Source organism: Anomaloglossus baeobatrachus, chromosome 8 (genome assembly GCF_048569485.1).
Source record: "Anomaloglossus baeobatrachus isolate aAnoBae1 chromosome 8, aAnoBae1.hap1, whole genome shotgun sequence".
Lineage (NCBI taxonomy): Eukaryota > Metazoa > Chordata > Amphibia > Anura > Aromobatidae > Anomaloglossus > Anomaloglossus baeobatrachus.
In genome coordinates, this window is record NC_134360.1 from 165,104,568 (window position 1) to 165,124,682 (window position 20,115).

The window sequence follows — 20,115 nt, forward strand, 5'->3', positions numbered from 1 at the left end:
ATCTCCATATGAAGAGACATATTCTAAGTAGTCTTTTAGGCCCCCAAACAGACACTTTGATGGCACCATAGTAATCTAATCCAATTACTTTGTTTCATGGTTACCCATATATCACACTTCCGAAATTAAAAATAATACAATATGAATTGGACACATGTGTGGAATAAATGTATATCAGGATTAAATCCACCATAATATACAGTCCAAGCCATTATACTAATAGAAAGTCATTATTAGAGTATAAAGTGAGTTATATGAAACCTTGAAAATAGTCTCTAATTAGGGGAACTGGAGATTTTGCCTTGAAGGTAGGAAAGGAAAAGACTGTCCTTGTATTCTATTCCTTCCTATTGCCCTTTTACATAATTTGTAAGAATCTACATTCCCAGTTAGCTGCTGGTGTAAACATGCTGGTAATTACCTGACAACTAAGCAAAACACTTGCTTTTGTTAGGTTGTTTTTTTATGCATCGTAAGATGGTCACTTGTAAAATCCTGGAAGGGAGATATGTTTCACCGAGGTTGATAGCCTCAGTGATGTAAACCTGGAAGCTGGCTCCAGAATATTAAAGGCTGAGAGGGTTAATAGGCCATGACAGTGACGAGTTTTTGTGAACAGGCATAGAGATGGGTCTAATGGTTGTTCTCATGTCTCCACCCTAGGATGTGGTCTAGGCGGTAAAATGGAGACCTGTGGATTTATTCAGATGGCTGAGTGTATGGAGGTGTGCAGACCTCCACCGGAATTCTCGTGTGCTAAAAGAGCAGGGTATTTACATGAGCAGGTGGATATGGGCTGTTAAGTTCTATTTGTTTCTTTATGCAGGACAATGGCTGTTTTGAGTTTGCTATTTTTTACTGGTTTATGAAGCCTAGACAAAACAACTGAAGTTTATCCTGTGATTGCCTCGACCACAGCCGAACAAGGTGAACCTCTACAGCATATAAACCTAACACATCACCTTCATGTAAACAGGTGACATGTTGCTGGTAACATGTAGTGTATATTGGAACAAAAATATCATATTAGAAATTGTTCTGTCCCAATTAGTACACGGCGGTTTGCATAATGAGGACAATACACGACAGCCAAATATCTTGAATAAAGGTTACGCTTTTTGCTTTTCTTATATTGATCTGTGTAAATGGGCTACATAGCTCATGAAAGCTCCTACAGTTGCTCTGGGACCTAGAGAGATGAGGTAGCCTCACTGCTGAGTTGTGACATTGTGCAATGTGCACACTTTGACAATTCCCCTTTATGTCCGTGTTAGTGGGCACTGGCGTGATTCCAAGTACTCAATTTGTATTCTTGTGGTCGTGTGCCAATTAAAGGGTTATTGGGACAGTGTGCACATAGCTCTTTGTCACAACTTCACAGAATGCAGTTACAAAGAGTGACTGCAGACTATTTTTGCTAGACCAAACAACCCCTTTAAACTTGGTGTCATCTTTTGTTCTTATCAATCTTGACATCAATGGATGCCTCACCATGTACACAGGGGTAATAGAAAACGAGAGAAGAGGGAACTTACCCAAGTCACCTCTCATTTGTTACATGACTGTCCCAGTTCTGAGCTCTACTCCTTCCACCCCGGTCCGCTACAATTTTTTGTGCTCCAGATCAGGCTTTGCAAGTAGCCTGATGTGCTACCATGTGATAGACTACCTAGGCCTCTATTAGGGCTTCCAAGACACACACCTGGGTCTTGATATTAAAACGTTTAGTTTGTTTCTGCACAGCAACCTGTCTGTGGTCAGCAGGATGTCTCCTTTTTGCCTACGATTTCTAGTACCTTTAAAACTTGTCTGTGTCTTCCAGTTCCACATTTATCTACCTGCCTTCAGTTTCCAGTATCGTATAACCTGCCTGCATTTTCCTAGACGTCTTCCTGGCTGTTTACATCTTCCAGCTGCACAGTTTCTTACCTACCTGCTGTTTCTAGTATCGCACTACCTACCTACGGTTTCCTGTATCAACTGTATGCCTGCGGCCTCCAGACCCTGTGCTTTCTGTCCCCTGCATGTTTCACCTGCCTAGTGTACCGACGCCCTTGGCCCGTCTGTGCACCCAAAGCTTGGGCTTGAAAGATACACCTCACCAAGTGAGTGCCTAAGGCTGTGGCCACACAGGGGACTAATACGATCCTCACATGAAACTCGGCTCATGCTGGCAGCACAGCGGGAGCCGAGTGTCATACGAGTGTCACTGCGACTGAGGTCAGATCATGCGATCGGACCTCAGCTGCGGGGGCGGGCCGGCACTGAGGAGGAGAGGGCCAGGCTGGTGCTGAGGAGGGGCGGGGCGGCGCTGAGGAGGGGAGGGAGGGATTTATCTCCCTCTTTCCTCCGTAGCCGGCTATTGCCATTCTCGCCCTGCACTCGCGGTAGACCGGTGTACTGCGAGTGCAGTGCGATGTTTCTCTTGCCCCATAGACTTGAATGGGTGTGAGAGAAACCAGGAACGCATTAAACCCGCAACATGCTGCGATTGTTTTCTTGGTCCGATTAGGGCTGAGAAAATAATCGCTCATGGTTGCTGACACATGGGTTAATATTGGTCCAAGTGGAATGCGATTTTTTTTATCGCATTCCACTCACTCTGATTTTCATGCCGTGTGTCTTAAGCTGGGTTCACACTAAGCGACAGCGACAACGACGTCGCTGTTACGTCACCATTTTCGGTGACGTAACAGCGACCTTGTAAGTCGCTGTTATGATCGCTGCTTAGCTGTCAAACACAGCAGAAGCAGCGATCATAACGTCACTGTGCTACATGTGGAGAGAGCAGGGAGCCGCGCTTAGCGCTGGCTCCTTGCTCTCCTAGGTACAGTACACATCGGGTTAATTAACCCGATGTGTGCTGCAGCTACATGTCACAGTGCAGAGAGCAGGGAGCCGCGCGCACTGCTTAGCGCTGGCTCCTTGCTCTCCTTGCTACAGTATACATCGGGTTAATTAACCCGATGTGTGCTGCAGCTACATGTCACAGTGCAGAGAGCAGGGAGCCGCGCGCACTGCTTAGCGCTGGCTCCTTGCTCTCCTTGCTACAGTATACATCGGGTTAATTACCCGATGCGTACTGCAGCCACATGTGCACAGAGCAGGAGCCGGTGCTGGCAGCAAGGGCGGAGGCTGGTAACGAAGGCAAATATCGGGTAACCAGGGAAAGGTCTTCCCTTGGTTACCCGATGTTTACGCTGGTTACAGCTTACCGCAGCTGCCAGTGCCGGCTCCTGCTCGCTTCATTTCGTCGCTCTCTCGCTGTCACACACAGCGATGTGTGTGTCACAGCGGGAGAGTGACGACCAAAAAATGAAGCTGGACATTCAGCAACGACCGGCGACCTCACAGCAGGGGCCAGGTCGTTGCTGGATGTCACACACAGCGACAGCGACGGGACGTCGCTGCTACGTCACAGAAAATGGTGACGTAGCAGCGACGTCGTTGTCGTTGTCGCTGTGTGTGACACCAGCTTTAGGCCTTACATAATCTCTCAATTAGAAGATGGACGCCCTCTATTAACCCAGGAAACTGAGATGTTATATAGATCGTCATCAATCGTCTAGATTGACCCCTCTTTTCTGTGTGATCCTCTGTTATCTCTGTCTGTCAAAACTCTATATCTGTGTAAGGATTGTTTGCAAATACTTGAACATCTCAGCATGACTTGCATGCACTGTCAGATTAGACACATGATCGACCATTATCTTATATGTTACTTACTGGCTCGATAACAGCTGGTTCTCCTTTCTGACCTTTCTCTCCATATCCTCCATAATTATTCACCTGCAAAATGATGAAGTGTGATTGTAACAAACATTATCATTAGTATGGTCAATAATCTATATTGGAACATCTAAATTACTCAGTACTCTAGTATGATGCTTAGATTCCCAAATGTCAAATATACAGAGCATTTTCTTTAAACTGCACTGGTGAAGCCGTAATTATTTTTTATATAATTTTCTATGGCTGAATTAACCTCAGCTTTAAAAAGTCAAACTTCTCAATAACAATACAATGCATAACCATCTCCTACACCCAAGATCCAAAACATAGCACAAGACAGAAGCAATACTTTAAAGGGAATCTGTTGGTAGGTTTTTGCCATGTAAGCTGAGGACAGCATGCTGTATGGATTAAAAAACAAAAAACAACTGTGCCTCTCTTATCTCTGTGTGAGATATTGTTTACTTAAACTAGTGGCTTAATTATCCTGTGCTTATCATTGCTAGGTCTAGCAGGCACATGTGCATGGGAGTCCAACATGCTCCCTGCTGTGATTGACACCTCATAGTCAATGCTCAATTTTTTATTGAGAGCCTTGTGTAGGCAGGACAGCTCCCTGGGATCTGCTACATGCTTAAAACTCAAGTATTTGATTATGTGAGAACAGCTGCACCCAGTAATCTATGTGATACACTATTGGATTCAGAATCTCCTTGCCTACAATTATGTTGCTGTCAGATGGGGTAGCAAAAAATAGCAATAAAAATAGGAATGAATATCCTCCAAAAATTAAGCAATTACTTACAGCAAAGATGGCCAGAAGTTGTAAACCGCACAGGCCAAAAAGTAATACTCTACCAGGATACAGCTAAACCCCCACTAAATGGAGGCATCACAGATGCAGGAGGAGCAAATCACACACACACTTCCAAAAAATGGAGTGGGCGATTGCTAGATGATAAAACTGCACACTGATGGCTTGCATAGAGCACTGTTCACACATTGTCAGATGAGGTAGCAAAAAACCCGCTGACAAATTATATTTAAGAAATACTGCATCTAAATCATGGCAGCTGTTGTTGCTTCCAAACTTTAAAAGGAATAACAGATTTTCCAAAAATAAACTGATTAAAAATATAATAGTTAGGATTGTACTCTTTATTACGCAATGTCTTATATCATGAAAACTAATTCTTTTCCACCTCAATGACACATTCAAATTAGCTGTAGCCACTAATCACTTACGCTGGTCTCTGAGATATCTTTCTCGGCTGGTACCCCAGGTCCAAATTCATCTGTTGTTGGCAGTGTTGTTTTCTCTTCATAGTCTGTGTACTCATATATATCATCTTTTCCCAAATCTCCTCCCACCACCGGCTCAGACTCTGTTGGCTCTACAGCTTTCACCCCATAGTCTGTTTCCTCTACCAGTTTTTTGTCTGAATCATAATCATCTCCAGTTATGTACTCTTCCAGAAAAGGCTCCTCCACATATGGATCCTCCACCAGTGTCTCCTCCACAGGAATTTTCTATCAGTGTTGATGTGACAAGTGGGAGGAACACACGATTTAAGGTTAGTGAAAGCGTTAGATGCAAAGATGCAACTTTAGATGTCATCTACCTAAAGCTTTAATCCATCATTATCTTTTAAATTGATTTTGGGATCAATTAAAAGATGAGGATGTACACATAATTCAATGTAAAGCAGCAGTAGCAATTTACAGTTTCCAATCAGTGAAACATAGATTATTATTTTAACAAATTTTAGTACATTTAGGTGGTTTTGATGTTTTTTAAATTTACTGATTCAATTAGTACTGCTGCTTTCAAAGCAATGCCTGGACTCTATAAAAGCCAGCGTCTGATTATGATTCACGGCATAGCAATACTTTTCATTAAATATTATTAAATAAAAGCTGTTATAGCATCTGCAAATAGCCGATTACCAAATGTCTATCTAAATTAATTCTTTAAATGTGCATTCCACTTGTATCTGCTGCTACAAGGTTTTCAGACGGACAGCATATACCATTGATATCATTCACAGTTTACATGTGCAGAAATGTTCTTGGTTCTGTATCTATGTCCATGTATTGTATACTGTACAGATAAGGAGAATGCAAATTTAAAGCAAACACTAAACAGAAGCAGAACATTTTATGATTTTTGCCAAATCAATTATTTCCAAGAGAATGATTTGAATCATTTTCACCAAAAGATAATAATGTCTGTAGGTTAGATATAAACCAAGCACAGATGATCTAAGCAGAAGGTATGCAATAGGTAGACACATCATTGGGCTGGCGAGCTGCTAACGAACGGTGGCTCAGAGCCCCTACAAACAACTGGTATTTGCAGCCCATAGGCAGATAGTGAGCTTGCAGAGGAATATCTATCACCATTGCCTGCTGTTTTGTAGATATACTGAAACTTTTAGAATCGCAAAGGCTTGGCCAAATTTTGTATAATTATACAATACAAAAGCAAGATATAGAAAGTATATGATAGTATCCACAAGGAGGTTACAAATTGTGTATCTTTCCATTGCAGTTCTTTACACTTACACTTCTTGAGCGATTAATTCGACAGATTTGTCATCTAGAATCTATAGATTCACTTTTTAAAATGCCATATTTACTTTCTGACTAGTTTATATTTGCATTAATTGACAATAATATTTCATAAGGTTGCCTTCAGTAGAAAGGTTCCTTACGTTAACTGGAATCTGTCACCAAGTTTCTGATACTCCATCTGAGACCAGCATGACGCAGGGGTAGAAATCCTGATTCCAGCACTGTATCACTTACTGGGCTGTATGCAGTAATTTTGATACATCACCTGCTGCAGACCTTCCAGTTCTCTGAGAACTGAGCTCTGTATTACTCTGCCTACCCCACTGATTGGCTAATAAATGTGATCACTGTGCATAAGCAGGAAGCTTCCAATCAGTGGTGAGGGTGGGGTTATACCGAGCAGGTTTACTAGTCCTCTAGTGAAAATTTCCTGCTCCATAAAACTGTGATTTTATAAAAATCAACCCAGTAAGTGAAACATTCATGGAATCAGGATTTCTAAATCTAGATTATACTCTTCACAGATTAGGGTGCAAAAAAAACTGGTGACAAAGGCATTCTTCTCCTTTTAAATGGTTTCAAGAATGCAGAAGAGTGTATATTAAAGGGAAACTTATAGCAAATACATGCTGCCCGCTCCATGCACATTATGTATCAGACACTGGCTGTATGATTTCAGCCATATGTTAAACTCTAAAATTCTGTGGTGTTTCAAAGAAAAACATAGCCGCCAGGGACCGAGTGACACAAAAGTCTAGTTGGACAGGTGGGTGCATGGTCTCCCCACCCGTTGCCTTGGAGTAGAGATCTGTCAATCACTGGTAATTGGCGGGGAGAACCCCGCCTGTCGGACTAGTATCCTGTGCTGCTTAGTCCCTGGCAGCTTTTAAACTTTGTTTTTCTTTGAAGCTCTGCTATTTTTCAGCATTACCGACATATGGCTGAAATCATACAGCCATAGCCTGATACATGCTGCCTGAGGATCGGACAGCAGCAAGTAACAGCTGTCAGGTTGCATTTAAGTCAAGATTAAAGGGTATTCCCATCTCCAGGATCCTATTCCAATATGTAGTAGATGTAATAATAAAATAAGAATATTAGCAAATACCTCCAAATAGAAATGTAGTATAGTTCTCCTGATTGGCTATGTCGCTTACCCCTTGTGCAGGGCATTGCGGCTTACATATCCATGGTTATGACCACGAGCAACTAACTAACTCATTATATGATTGGTCATAGCCATGGATACCTAAGCTGCAATGCCCTGCACATGAGGTAAGCTACATGGCTAATCAGGAGAACTAGGCTACATTTTTAATTAGAGGGATTTACTATTATTATTATTATTATTACCTACTACATATTGGGATTAGATCTCGGAGACGGGAATACCCCTTTACGAAGATAGGAAATTTACCAAATTGTACCATAAATACCAGTTATCACTTTTCCTCAGAAGAGTTCATTGCTGATCGTTGGGGATCCCGATGCCGAGTCCCTTCAATGTTCAGCAAGTTATCACCTTTCTCTTGGATAAATGATAAGTTATAGTACAAGCTCTTAAATTCCAAAAGGGGAGTAGATAAAATGGTCATATTTATTTTGGTTCTGGTTCTTAAGTCTATGAGTATTAGGTATAATTTCTAAAATAAATTAAAAATGTTGTCCACTTTACATATAATAGCACAAAAGTGTGGACAAGTAACTTAGGGGTACTTTGCACACTACGACATCGCAGCTGCGATGTTGGTGGGGGTCAAATCGAAAGTGACGCACATCCGGCGTCGTTGTTTACATCGGAGTATGTGAATCCTTTTTACTACGATTAACGAGCGCAAAAGTGTCGAAATTGTATGATCGGTGATCTGTGTAGTGTCGGGCATTTCCATAATGTCGCTACAGCGACAGGTACGATGGTGTTCGTCATTCCTGCGGCAGTACACATCGCTGTGTATGAAGCCGCAGGAGCGAGGAACATCTCCTTACCTGCGTCCCGGCTGCAATAAGGAAGGAAGGAGGTGGGCGGGATGTTTACGTCCCGCTCATCTCCGCCCCTCTGCTTCTATTGGCCGCCTGCCGTGTGACATCACTGTGACGCCGCACGACCCGCCCCCTTAGGAAGGAGGCGGTTTGCCGGCCAGAGCGACATCGCAGGGCAGGTAAGTGCATGTGAATTTTCGCTATGGCAGCTATCACAAGATATCACATGTGCGACGGGGGCGGGGACTATCGCGCTCGGCATCGCTACCATCGACTTGCGATGTCGTAGGGTGCAAAGTACCCCTTAGAATGACTGCACCACTCCCTAGTACTATGAAGCGTTGCCTCTTCTCTCATCCAACGACAGTCCCGCAAAAATGGATGCTGATGGAGACATCTGGCATTTTCGCTTTTGTCCCATTGTGCTAGAACGGATGTAAACTTAGTTCAATATTTTCATCTGTACTTGTGCAGCAGAAATCTAGCACATGAGCAGGGCACTAAAATGAGAAGCAATGATGGACAAGGTCATCTTAGACACCATACTTCCATCAGTGGCCATATTCGCTATCGGTGGACTGTCATCAGAGAAGAGATAGCTAATAAGTGGGCAACACTTCACAGTACTAGAAAATGGGGCAGAAATTTCTAAACACTATATTTTAATAAGTAACATATATACTCCTTACCTACTCTTTTCACATATTATATATTATAAAGTAGTAATACCCTTTAAAGCACCACTCCAGTAGTGCGTTACATCTAAGTCCACTGACCACTGTCTTATACTCACCCTCCAAAGCAGGAGACGAGAAGGGGTTAACGACGCGCATTTGCCAGAAATCATATAGAATTGTTGATTAAATAATAAATCTTTTATTCCATAGATCTACGCGATTCAAGGAATGAAACCTCTTCCTCAGGACCAGAATATAAACGATGCATTGTTGATATTCTGGTCCTGAGGAAGAGGTTTCATACCTCGAAACGTGTAGACCTATGGAATATTATTATTTAATCAGCAATTCTATATGATTTCTGGCGAATGCACGGCGTTAACCCCTTCTGCTCTCCTGCTTTGAAGACTGATCCATGTGGGGCTGAGGCAACCGCCATTATCTCATGCTATCTGTGGTATTTGTGACCCTCACAACCACACTAGGTGAGTGTATACTTTTATACATTACTTCGCTCTTTATCTGGTAAAACCCTATCAGCGCTTCTTTTTCTAGTTTTATCATTATACGCACTCTCCGGCAGCTTCATCTTCTATCACTGCCACTCCAGTTGATTTCCAGTGATTTGAGAGCTTTAGTGGTTCATGGAGCGCGCCAGAGGTCCCAACTCAATACAAGTCTATGAGAGCCTCATACTGGCCCTGTTCTGGCTCTCATAGAGTTGTGTTGAGAGCCTTTTTTTCAATGTAGCTTCTGACTTCTGGCCAGTCAGACGTTAAGGGCACAAGATGGTGCCGTGGACTGAAGCAATATCGAACAAAGGTGTAAACGCCTGAGGGAGAGTATGGGACAGGAGTTAGGGGACTTAAATTAAAGCACCCCGCAGTGGTTCTAGATATCAGTCAGTTTTAATAGATCTCAATCAACAAAATGCATAAAGAGATGGCAACCTCATTTGGTAATAAAAGCTGATGCACACCAAAATGCTAAATCTTTACAAAGTTGTCATTATTTGGCTTTATTTTATTAATGGTAAAATGAATATTTTGGTTGTTATGGATTATTGCATCTTTTTGCCTAACAGTTTTCATCTATAAAGCTTCTCATTTTGCATTGGAAAGGTACATAATAAGATTTACTCCTTACGTGAGCACTACAAGCAAACTAATACAGCAATATGAATCATTGTTCATCTGATCCTAAGCAGAACCGATGACTATATTGCATTATAGCAAGCAAAGAAAGAGCTCTGTAATAATTCCATTCCTGTCAAATCCTTTTTTTTTGTTGGCAAACCTGATCTTCCCTGTATTAATCCACAAAGTAAACGCACTGAGGTTTAGGTATTAGACATGTCATGTCCTATGTCAGCAGGGCTCCTCATACCTTCTAATGTATTGTTAGGGTCTTCTGTTACAAATATTGGTTCAATGCCAAAGGACAGAATACTGTCAGATTTTTCTTCTGAGTCCAACAATAGTAAAGGTTGTAAATTGATCAGACATAATATATTACTGGAGAAGAGGAAATGTATTTACGTAGAATTGAATTGGCCTTGAATTTTACAAAATTTGCATCCTCCAGAATATGATTTTTTGGCAATTCGCTCCACACAAATTCAGTAAAATTATGGCCAGTTAGATGCCAGTTTGCCGAACCGGAAATTGATAGAAAAAGTTAAAAAAAAAACAATACTCACCTTACTGCTCACATGTCCTGCTGTCTCCACATTTACAGTTCGGTCCTATGCACCTTTCTTTTTTGCCTTCATTTATCAAGTGCTAACTATTTGGCCTGCTTCACTCTACACTGAGGTTTCTCATACAGAGTAGGCCTAGGATGTCACTGCGCGCCTTGCCGTCGTGGCGCATGTGGTGATATCACAACTTGCGCCCTCTGGGGCACTGACTGGGCCTCTCACAACACAAGTTGTGCTGTCATGACTTGCACAGTGACGTTGTGGCGCACCCTAACATCAGAGGCCTACTTGGTGCCAGAAGCTCTGGAGTGGAGTAAAGCAGGCGGAAGAGGACGCACATGATGGGAGTGAGGAAAGGTTCAGAGGATTGGACAGTGAGTTGCAGAAGCGGATGGACAGGTGATTGGTGAGGTATTTATTTTTTAAAGAGAACCTGTTATCAGGATCAGGCATGATAAGGTAAAGGTATGGGCATAAAGGCGCTGTTCTGATGATTTATTAGGCACCTTCACTTTAGAAATCTGCAGCCTGGTTATTCTTTAATCACCATTAGACGTTTTGGTCGTCCTTAGCCATGGGTGACGCTTGCACACATAAAACTGGTTGCAGGCTATAGGGAAGGTACCTAGTAAATCAGCAGATCAGTGCCTCCATGCCTAATCCTGATGACAAGTTCTCTTTGATATCGTACATTTATTATGCTCAGGGGTCTGAGGAGATCTCTAGAAGATAATAAGGGGCTTTCAATTCACATTGAATAACTTCAATGCAATTCAAATTTCCCGATTAAATTTGCTTGATTTGCCTAATTTAGACTTAAACAGGTTTCATCATCTCCATATGTTACCAATCCATGTTGCAGTCCTGTAGGAAAAGAACTTTCCACCTATATTCAGAATTTCTTTTTGTACCTCATTAGGTCCGGTTGTATGAGAAGGGGTATCTGTCTGGTATCCATAGTCTCCTTCTCCATATTGTTCTGGTATGTAATCAACCACATTAGCCTGGAGAAAAATGCAAGAATCTGTTAATTTAATGTTGATATCTTGTAGAATAGCAGCTCAAAAAAAAAGTAGGAGTATAGATGTAGGTTATGGTATTAGCCAGAGGTTCTGTCCACTTCTAGTGAGGTTAGGGCTTTTTATATCTCATGATCACAGATCTTCGGGGCTGACCCTATGGAAGATCTTGATGTCTTTGCTACCTTTACCCCTATTCTTTTTCTTGTTGATGCCTGGTAAACGGTCTTGCCCTTCTTCTTCTTAGCTGCAAATGAGTTTTTGGGCGTGACCTTTTGGGGTTTTCCCTTTGATTTAGAGGGAACTGGCTTCTTCTTCGATTTGGAACTGGCTTTCTTCTTCTGCAAAAATGTGGTGAAAGATCGGATGGAGACAATGAATGAAAGAATGAAGAAGAGGAAGTAAGGAAGAGTTTGAAGGGCAGGCTGTGTACCGTTACTGATGGCTTATTTTCTAATTTAATACTAACAAATAGACTGCTCAACTGGTTGTCCACTGGTGACATAATATAATAACCTTACACCTTAAATGACCTTTTGTAAAGACTGGTTTATTAATCACACTTGATCAAATCAGAATATAAGCCACCAAAACTGTTATAGTTTACAACACAATATCTCAGTACATGTATAATAGATTTCTGTACCACAGATTTGCCCAACTGAGGGTGTTTTTTTGTAAATGAACCAACGTGTTGCCTGCCATTAACTTCACCCAACTTCCAGAGCAAGGAGGCCATAGGTCAGCTGGAGAAAAGGGACTGAGATGACACGCGAGCAGACGATGAGACAACAGTGACACACAGTGCACACAACATATAGTTACTATACCTCCGTCTGAACTACATATTCCTCAGCAATTATGGGTGTCTCTGTAACAAAGTCAGGCTCCTTGTACTCTGCTCCCCCATACTCATAGTCATATTCGATTAGTTCTTCAGGGGCATACTATATTGCAAAAGGAAGATTTGTTAGCAAGGCTTTGTTAGCTAGAAGCATATTATAAGCATGGTTACAGCTCTCATATGTGTACAATGCATTTTCCTGCTCTACATTGACATACAATGCAGAATGTATTGCAACATATGAACATGGCTTTACTAAGTAATGGATTTCTTGGAAGCAAATTTCACAAGAAACCTATAAACTTAGTAATTTTTTGGATTTAAAGGGAATCTATCACCAGGTTTTCGTAATATCACTGTTTTCTCTGCTGTAGTTCTAGCAGTGCTCTGAATGCTGAGATCTGTATAACCCTGCCCACACCCCTGATTGTCAGCTCTCTGTGTACACTGTAGATTGACAGAAAGCTGCTAATTTGTGATTGGGCCAGGACTATATGGCATGAGACAACTAGTCCTCTAGTGATAATCTAAGCAGTAGAGTAAGTGACACATCACTGGAATCAGAGTTTCTGTTTCTATATAAGTGCTTTAAGATTACATAGTAAAAATCTGGTGACAGATTAACTTTAAATAAAGTGGAACTAAACAAGTGATATCATAGTTTAACATGAAAAGGTGACTAAGCTTTTTACTGACTTACATCATGTGTCTACACTAAGTGTTTGCTAAAGAGAACCTGTCACCTGACTGATGCTGCCCAAACCATGAGTAGCATGAATATGAGCCTAGCTGTACTATTGTACTAGAGAAAATATACTTTAAGATCCAGCTGGGAGCCATAGCCAATGGCAAGACTAGTCTGGCTGTGCCATCAGCTGGCTTCTTCTGGAGCTGCAAGTAGTGATTAACTGGTCTCTCCCATAGCTTGAATTAGTTGACAAGTTCCCTTTAATTGGCCACGGCATTATTTATCATAATCTTGGACACCTTTAGATATCTAAAAATGTTAACTGTTTAATTCCACTTTAAAATGTATGCATTGTAATATGCAGATTAAAGGGCTTCTTCCCACAATAAGCTTTAATGGCACATTGATTGAAAATATCATCAATGTATGATGAGGAGGCTCAATCTCTGAAGGATCCTCGATAAAAAGGCAGCCAGGATGCCCTTATTCATTTTTAGCTGAATTTGTAGTATAGCCCCTAAAACTTGAATGGTGCTGGTCTAGAAAGTGAAAGAGGGGAAAAAACTCCTGCATTTTAGATGCCCATCCACCTCGTTATGCACCAGTTGCACATTGATGATATTTTTAATCAATGCATTATAAATATATATAACCTGGCGAAAATCATTAATTGCTTTCAGTGATGATTAATTTTAGAGCACTATAGAATACAGTGATGAAACCCAGTATACACAAAGTAAGGGGACATCAGAGATTCTAAGTTGCTGTTATGAAGAATGCAGCTTTAAAAGGAATGTACCAGCAGGTTTTTGCTAATTAATCTGAGAGCAGCATTATGTATTGGGCAAAGATCCCGAATTCATGAATGCTTCACTTGCTTAAAGGGAACCAATCATCAGGATTTTCGTATATAAGCTAAAGCCAGTGCTATACTGGCACTATCAGGCTGATTCTATACATACCTGTAGTGGGTAGCTCGGATGTACAGGTTTTGAAATCCAAGAAAGTGAAGCTTGTAAAATCAGCAGCTTCTTGAGTGACAGTTGCACTGGAGCAGATCATATTTTCATAGTTATCCCCTCCCCCATTAGAATTAGCATACGTATGATACAAACGACTCACTTTGTCTAGCAGGACCTGTGGGGAGGTCATACCCATGTGACCTGGTATCCAGCTATGGTGGCTGAGGCCTCGCCCCTTATGGTCACATGGATATGACCTCACACAGGTCCTGCTAGACAAAGTGAATCGTTTGTATAATGCTTATGCTAATTCTAAAAGAGGGAGGAGATAACTATGAATATATTATCTGCTCCAGTGCAACTGTCACTCAAGAAGCTATTCATTTTACAAACTTCACTTTCTTGGATTTCAAAATCTAAACATCCGAGCTGACTACTAATGGTATGTAGATAATCAGCCTGATAGTGCCAGTATAGCACTGGCTTTAGGTTATATACGAAAATCTTGGTGATTGGTTCCCTTTAACAGGTGGCTGTAGTTTCAATACAATAAGTGTTTTATCAGCAATAGATTATTACTGCTGGAATAGGTGTCCTGTGTCAGGCAGTCCAGATAATCTGTGTAACCCTGCCCCCACCAATGATTGGCAGCTTGTTGACAATGTGGAGTATACACAGGAAGCTGTCAATCAGGGCTGTGGGCAGGGTTACACACCACTTAGAATCAACAGGGATTTTATTAAAACTGCACCAAGCAGTCCAGTAACTGATACATCCCTGGAATAAGGCTCTCTGCCCTTACAACTCATCTCTCAGATTCCATAGCAAAAAGCTGCTGACAAATTCCTTTTAAAGGGAACATGTCACCAGGTTTTTCCCTTATGAGCTGCAGCCACGACTAGTGAGCCCTTACAGTATATACAGCATTCCAGAATATTGTATATAAGAGCCCAGGCCACTCTATATAACTTAAAAACACCTTCATAATACTCATCTAGGGGGCAGTCTGGTCCAATGGGTGTCGATGGTCTTGTTCCAGCGCTTCCTCCATCTTGTGGGATCGCCGTCCTCTTGCCCAGCCCCGTATTCATGACACATCCTGCATCATTCACACATAGGCCTCCATTGCACTCCTGCGCAAGCGCACTTTGATCTGTCTAGCTGAGGGTAGATCAAAGTCCTGTAATGCGCAGGCACGAGATAAAGACAAAGACCGCCTGCGCATGCGCATTACAATACTTTGATCTGCTTTCAGCCAGGCAGATCAATGTGAGCATGTGCAGGAGTGCAATGGCGGCCTCTTTGTGAATGACACAGGATGTGTCATGAACACGGGGCCAGGCAAGAGGACGGCGATCCCACAAGATGGAGGAGTCATCGGACCGTCAACAGCAACACCCATCTGACCGACCACCCCCTAGGTGAGCATTGTCATGGTGTTTTTAAGTTATACTGATCGGCCTGGGCTCTTATATACAGTATTCTAGAATGCTGAATAAAGATTCTGGTTCTTGCTGCAGCTCATAAGGGAAAAACCTGGTGACAGGTTCTCTTTAATCTTGTAAATGAAAAGAGGAGTACATTACAAATGGTTCACTACTATTATCAATTGGTATGAAATTATATCCAAGAAAAATCAAGAAAAATAATCATAACAGAAAAAATAATGGACCATTTGATTGCCATCATAGATATTCAAACTAAAATTGGCACAGCATTAACATGGGAAAAATATGTGCAACTTTATAATGTCTTTCATCATGAAGACATTTTAACAAACACTGTTTGGAAAAAGGTAAGCCTTAGCTGCTCATAGACATGTTCAGTTGAGCTGCCAACTGTGTCAAATTTCGTGAACTTCTCCAAGTTTTTGAAGACTGACTCCTATTAAAATATCTGTTCCCTTCACTGTGCGTTTAGATTGGAACCATTTTACTCCAGGCAAGAAAAAGCTGAGACTGTTATGTCCTTTGACTAACGCTGGAATGATCTGACACATAAAACATTTGCACAGGCAGAACCAGGACTTCTCATGTGTTGGTGACATATCTTATTCACCTCTTAACGCGGATAGTCTACAATTATATGTTTGTAAGCAAACTAATATGCAAAATACAGATGATCTGAAGTAGGTAAAAATCCCAGGACATTTTGGAAAGTGTCCTATTATGAATATTTATTCCAAAGAGTAGGGACTGTAGGGCGAATAGTAGAAACAGTGAAATAGCGTCTGTATAGTTTTATTGGGACTCAATAGCTCCCACTATTCAAATGTCACTTGGTCTGGAAGACCTAAAATTGAGATCTTCGGACATCTTTGGAGCCCAATTCATCATTTGTGTTTTTTTAAGGCACTTTCCTTTTCTTTATGTTGAACTTTTTGCACCAAGTTTTTCAAAATGGCTAAATGAATTCATGTATTTAGTACAATCTGTTTAGTTTTAAAGGGAACCTGTCACCAGATTTGGCGACTATAACCTGCGTCCACCACCATTGAGCCCCTATATACAGCATATTTGAATACTGTACATAAGAGCCCAGACTGCTCTGTTGAACGTAAAAATCACTTTTATAATACCCACCTAGGGAGTGATCCGGTCCGATGAGTGTCCCTGCCCTCTGGTCCGGCACCTCCTCTATCCGGTCCAGTGCCTCCTCTCTACTGCGATTACCGTCTTCCTTCGACCCAGCCCAGTATGGATTATGTATCCTATGTCATACACACAAGCAAACATTGTGGTCCTGCGCAGGCGCGCTTTGATCTGTACTGTAGTGCACAGGCGTGAAGAAAGATGTAACACCGGCCGCGCATGCACACTGCAATACTTTGATCTGCCCTGAGCAGGGCAGATCAAAGTGCACCTGTGCAGGACCGAAATGACGGCTTGTGTGGATAAGGTAGGATACGCCATCCATACTGTGCTGGGTCGAAGGAGGACAGCAATCGCAGCAGAGAGGAGGTGCCAGACAGGAGAGAGGAGGTTTTGGACTGGAGAGCAGCGACACCTATTGGACCGGACCGCCCCAATAAGTGAGTACTGTAAAAGTGATTTTTACGTTCTATAGAGTGGCCTGGGCTCTTATATACAGCATGACCGCAGGTTATAGTTGCCAAATCTGGTGAGAGGCTCCCTTTAAACCTGGTTTGCAAATGCCTAGTGTAAAAAGTCACATTTGTCAAAAATTACTTGAACATTGCACAGTAATGTTCTGGTTTTTATAAAATCACTGCAGAATAAAAGGGGCTTTAGTAACAAATTTTGAAACTTTTTGAAAAGTTGCAGATGATGAATCAAATGGAAAAAAAAACATCTGGAAAGTCTAAACTGCCCACAATGGAGAAGTTAAAGGTAGATAGACAGATACATAGATAGATAGACAGATAGATAGTTAGATAGATAGATAGATAGATGATAAAATAAACTTTAAAAAATGTGCAATTTAAAAAAAATAATAATAATTTTAATGAAAATGAAAAGCAGGCAAAAAGCACCAAAAAGCAGATACAAAAGGTGCAAATTCAATTCTGAATATTTTAGGTTACATTTCTCTACGCTATTCCTTTATAGTCTAGAATTTAAAGTGCCGCTAGCCCAACAGATTTTAATATTAACTTTTATGGTTACTGTGAAAATACACAGACTGGTATCAAACTGTAACTTAATTAAAAGTGCTCAAATTAATTGACTACATACGCCATGGGAAAAAGGAGCATGATAATCATTGAGCTCTGTTCTTTAGAAGTAATGTAGAGCACATTGCTGACCTTGGGACAAATAAAATCCCAAATTACATTTTCTGTCTCGTCTATGGGTATATCATAATACATGAAAAACAAAAAGTCATAACACGTTGGCCAAATTTTAATTTTCAGAAATTGGTGGCTACCAAAGTCTATAAAAAGCAGCAGTAAGTCTGAACCATGACTGCCTACCCAGCCCTATCCCTGAATAATATAAATCCCTCTATTGCAATTATCTGTTTTTATTGTCATCTTTTCCAGCATAAATTAGAAACTGCATGATAAAAAATGGCGGCACCCGGTAGCTGGATACCAAAATGTATACTGGATTCCGAATACCGAAGGCCATTGATCAGACTATATTCACCAGTTACTATGAGTTTCTGAGTCAGAGCGAGACCATCTGAAAGCAGTGAATGGGTTAAAACCATTTGAAACCACAAATTACAGCAGTATAGAGACATTGTCTGGAAAACGCATTAGAGGTGAATTTCTTTTAAATATATATTTTCCCTGAATGCCTCAGAATATTTCCACGATGATCTCAGCGCTCCTATTTTCCACAAGAAGCAGCGTTATCATGTTACACAGTAGCTCTGAGGGGTGTTTGTATCAATGGATTGTACATTTCAGAAGTCGGGGCCTCCAGAGAGATCGCTCCCATGGCAAAAACACATGGTTTCAATTTGGAAGGCAAAGAGCAGACACAAAGACAACATGGACCCTGCGGATCCAGCCGTAGGATTCCTATTGCCTTACTTTTTCTCCCACCTCTTCACCGGATTTACTAAGTAAAACAGGAAATAATCACTGTCAAGTGGAAAAACATCAAATACCATAGAAAAATCACTATTATTCCCGATCTAGAGCCTAAAATCTACTAATATCTACTGGTTTTATAAGTTCTTCACTGTTATAAGTTGTACTCAACTAATGGAAAAAGCTATGGGATGTACATTTCCATAGTCGGGCTAAAATTTCCAATGGAGGTTTAAGTAGAAATCTTAGTAAAACTCATCTATATTAAATCATTGTGTAAGTCCATGCAAGACTTAGGCAGGGGGAAGATTAATATTGAGTAGCGCAACGTGTGATTTTGCAGTCATTCTTTATGGTGTCTCTGCTGCTAATGTCTTTTGCCTATACTTTCAACCGTAAAGAAAGGGCGACTACCAAAGGAAGCCACTTGAAGAATGAATATATTAATTCTTTTAACCACTATAGGATTTCAGAAGCTCAAGTAAAATGAAGTAACAAAAGACTGAATATCTGCACAGCAATCTAATTTTTGCATTGCTGTGCATTGTGTCACTTTTTGCAGAGATTTTGGTGTGCTTTTTCAGGTGAATTACTACCTAAAAAAAGACATCACGTGCACATAGCCTTAAGGAAACAGAAAGTTAGTACATCCTTTAACCACATGTAATATAGACACATGTGAAAGGTTTTCGTATTTGTATTCCCCCCCATAATAATCTGTAAGATATAAAAAAAACAGTCATGACTAATTCTTCTTCTAATATGAGAGGATGGAGATATTGCCCAATAGTACTGTATATATCAGGGCTGAGAGAAGATATGTATTGCAGGAAGGAGCTGTATAGCTGTATATAGAGGGGCTGAGAGGAGTGCTGTACTGCAAGATGAGGCTGTTAATAGAGGGGCTAGGGAGCAATGTCCTAAAGGAGGTTGTATATAGAGAGAGCTGAAAAGTGATGTGTTGCAGGAGGGTTGCTGTATATAGAGGGGATGAGGGGAGTGATGTGTTGTAGGAGGCTATACATAGAGGGGCTGAAAGGAGTCATATGCTGAAAGAGGCTGTATATAAAGAGAAATTAGAGGAGTAGTATCCTGCTGGAGAAGACTGTATATAGCAAAAAAGGGTGGATGTACAGACAGGAGCCTGGGAAAAGTGAAGTACTGCAAGTTGGTTCCATATATAGTGGGGGTGGAAAGTGCTTATATACTCCAGGATGGTATCATATATAGGGAGGCTGAGAAAAACAAGGTCCTGTAGGATGGGGCTGTAAATAGAGGGGTTGCGAAGAGTTATGTATTCAATTTGAGGCTGCATATAGAGGGGCTGCTAACAGTTAATCCTTCTGTTTAGTCCATTGTAGTCAACTCCATAGCACACTGTTCCAGACATGCCAACAGGCAAGGCCAGAGTTCAGCAACAGACACTGAAAAACCTGAAG

The 20,115-nt window shown here is 41.2% G+C and overlaps 1 protein-coding gene across 1 annotated transcript in view; it reads right to left on the reverse strand.

Annotated features, from left to right (window-relative positions):
• Nucleotides 1–20,115, reverse strand: part of COL11A1 (collagen type XI alpha 1 chain) — a 300,012-nt gene that overhangs the window by 149,023 nt on the left and 130,874 nt on the right. Inside the window, exons 6-9 of the mRNA XM_075322198.1 lie at nucleotides 12,512–12,628; nucleotides 11,574–11,666; nucleotides 4,978–5,262; nucleotides 3,727–3,789 (exon numbers count right to left, since the gene is read on the reverse strand). Coding sequence (XP_075178313.1) covers nucleotides 3,727–3,789; nucleotides 4,978–5,262; nucleotides 11,574–11,666; nucleotides 12,512–12,628 — 558 coding nt within the window. The remainder of the gene's footprint in view (nucleotides 1–3,726; nucleotides 3,790–4,977; nucleotides 5,263–11,573; nucleotides 11,667–12,511; nucleotides 12,629–20,115) is intronic.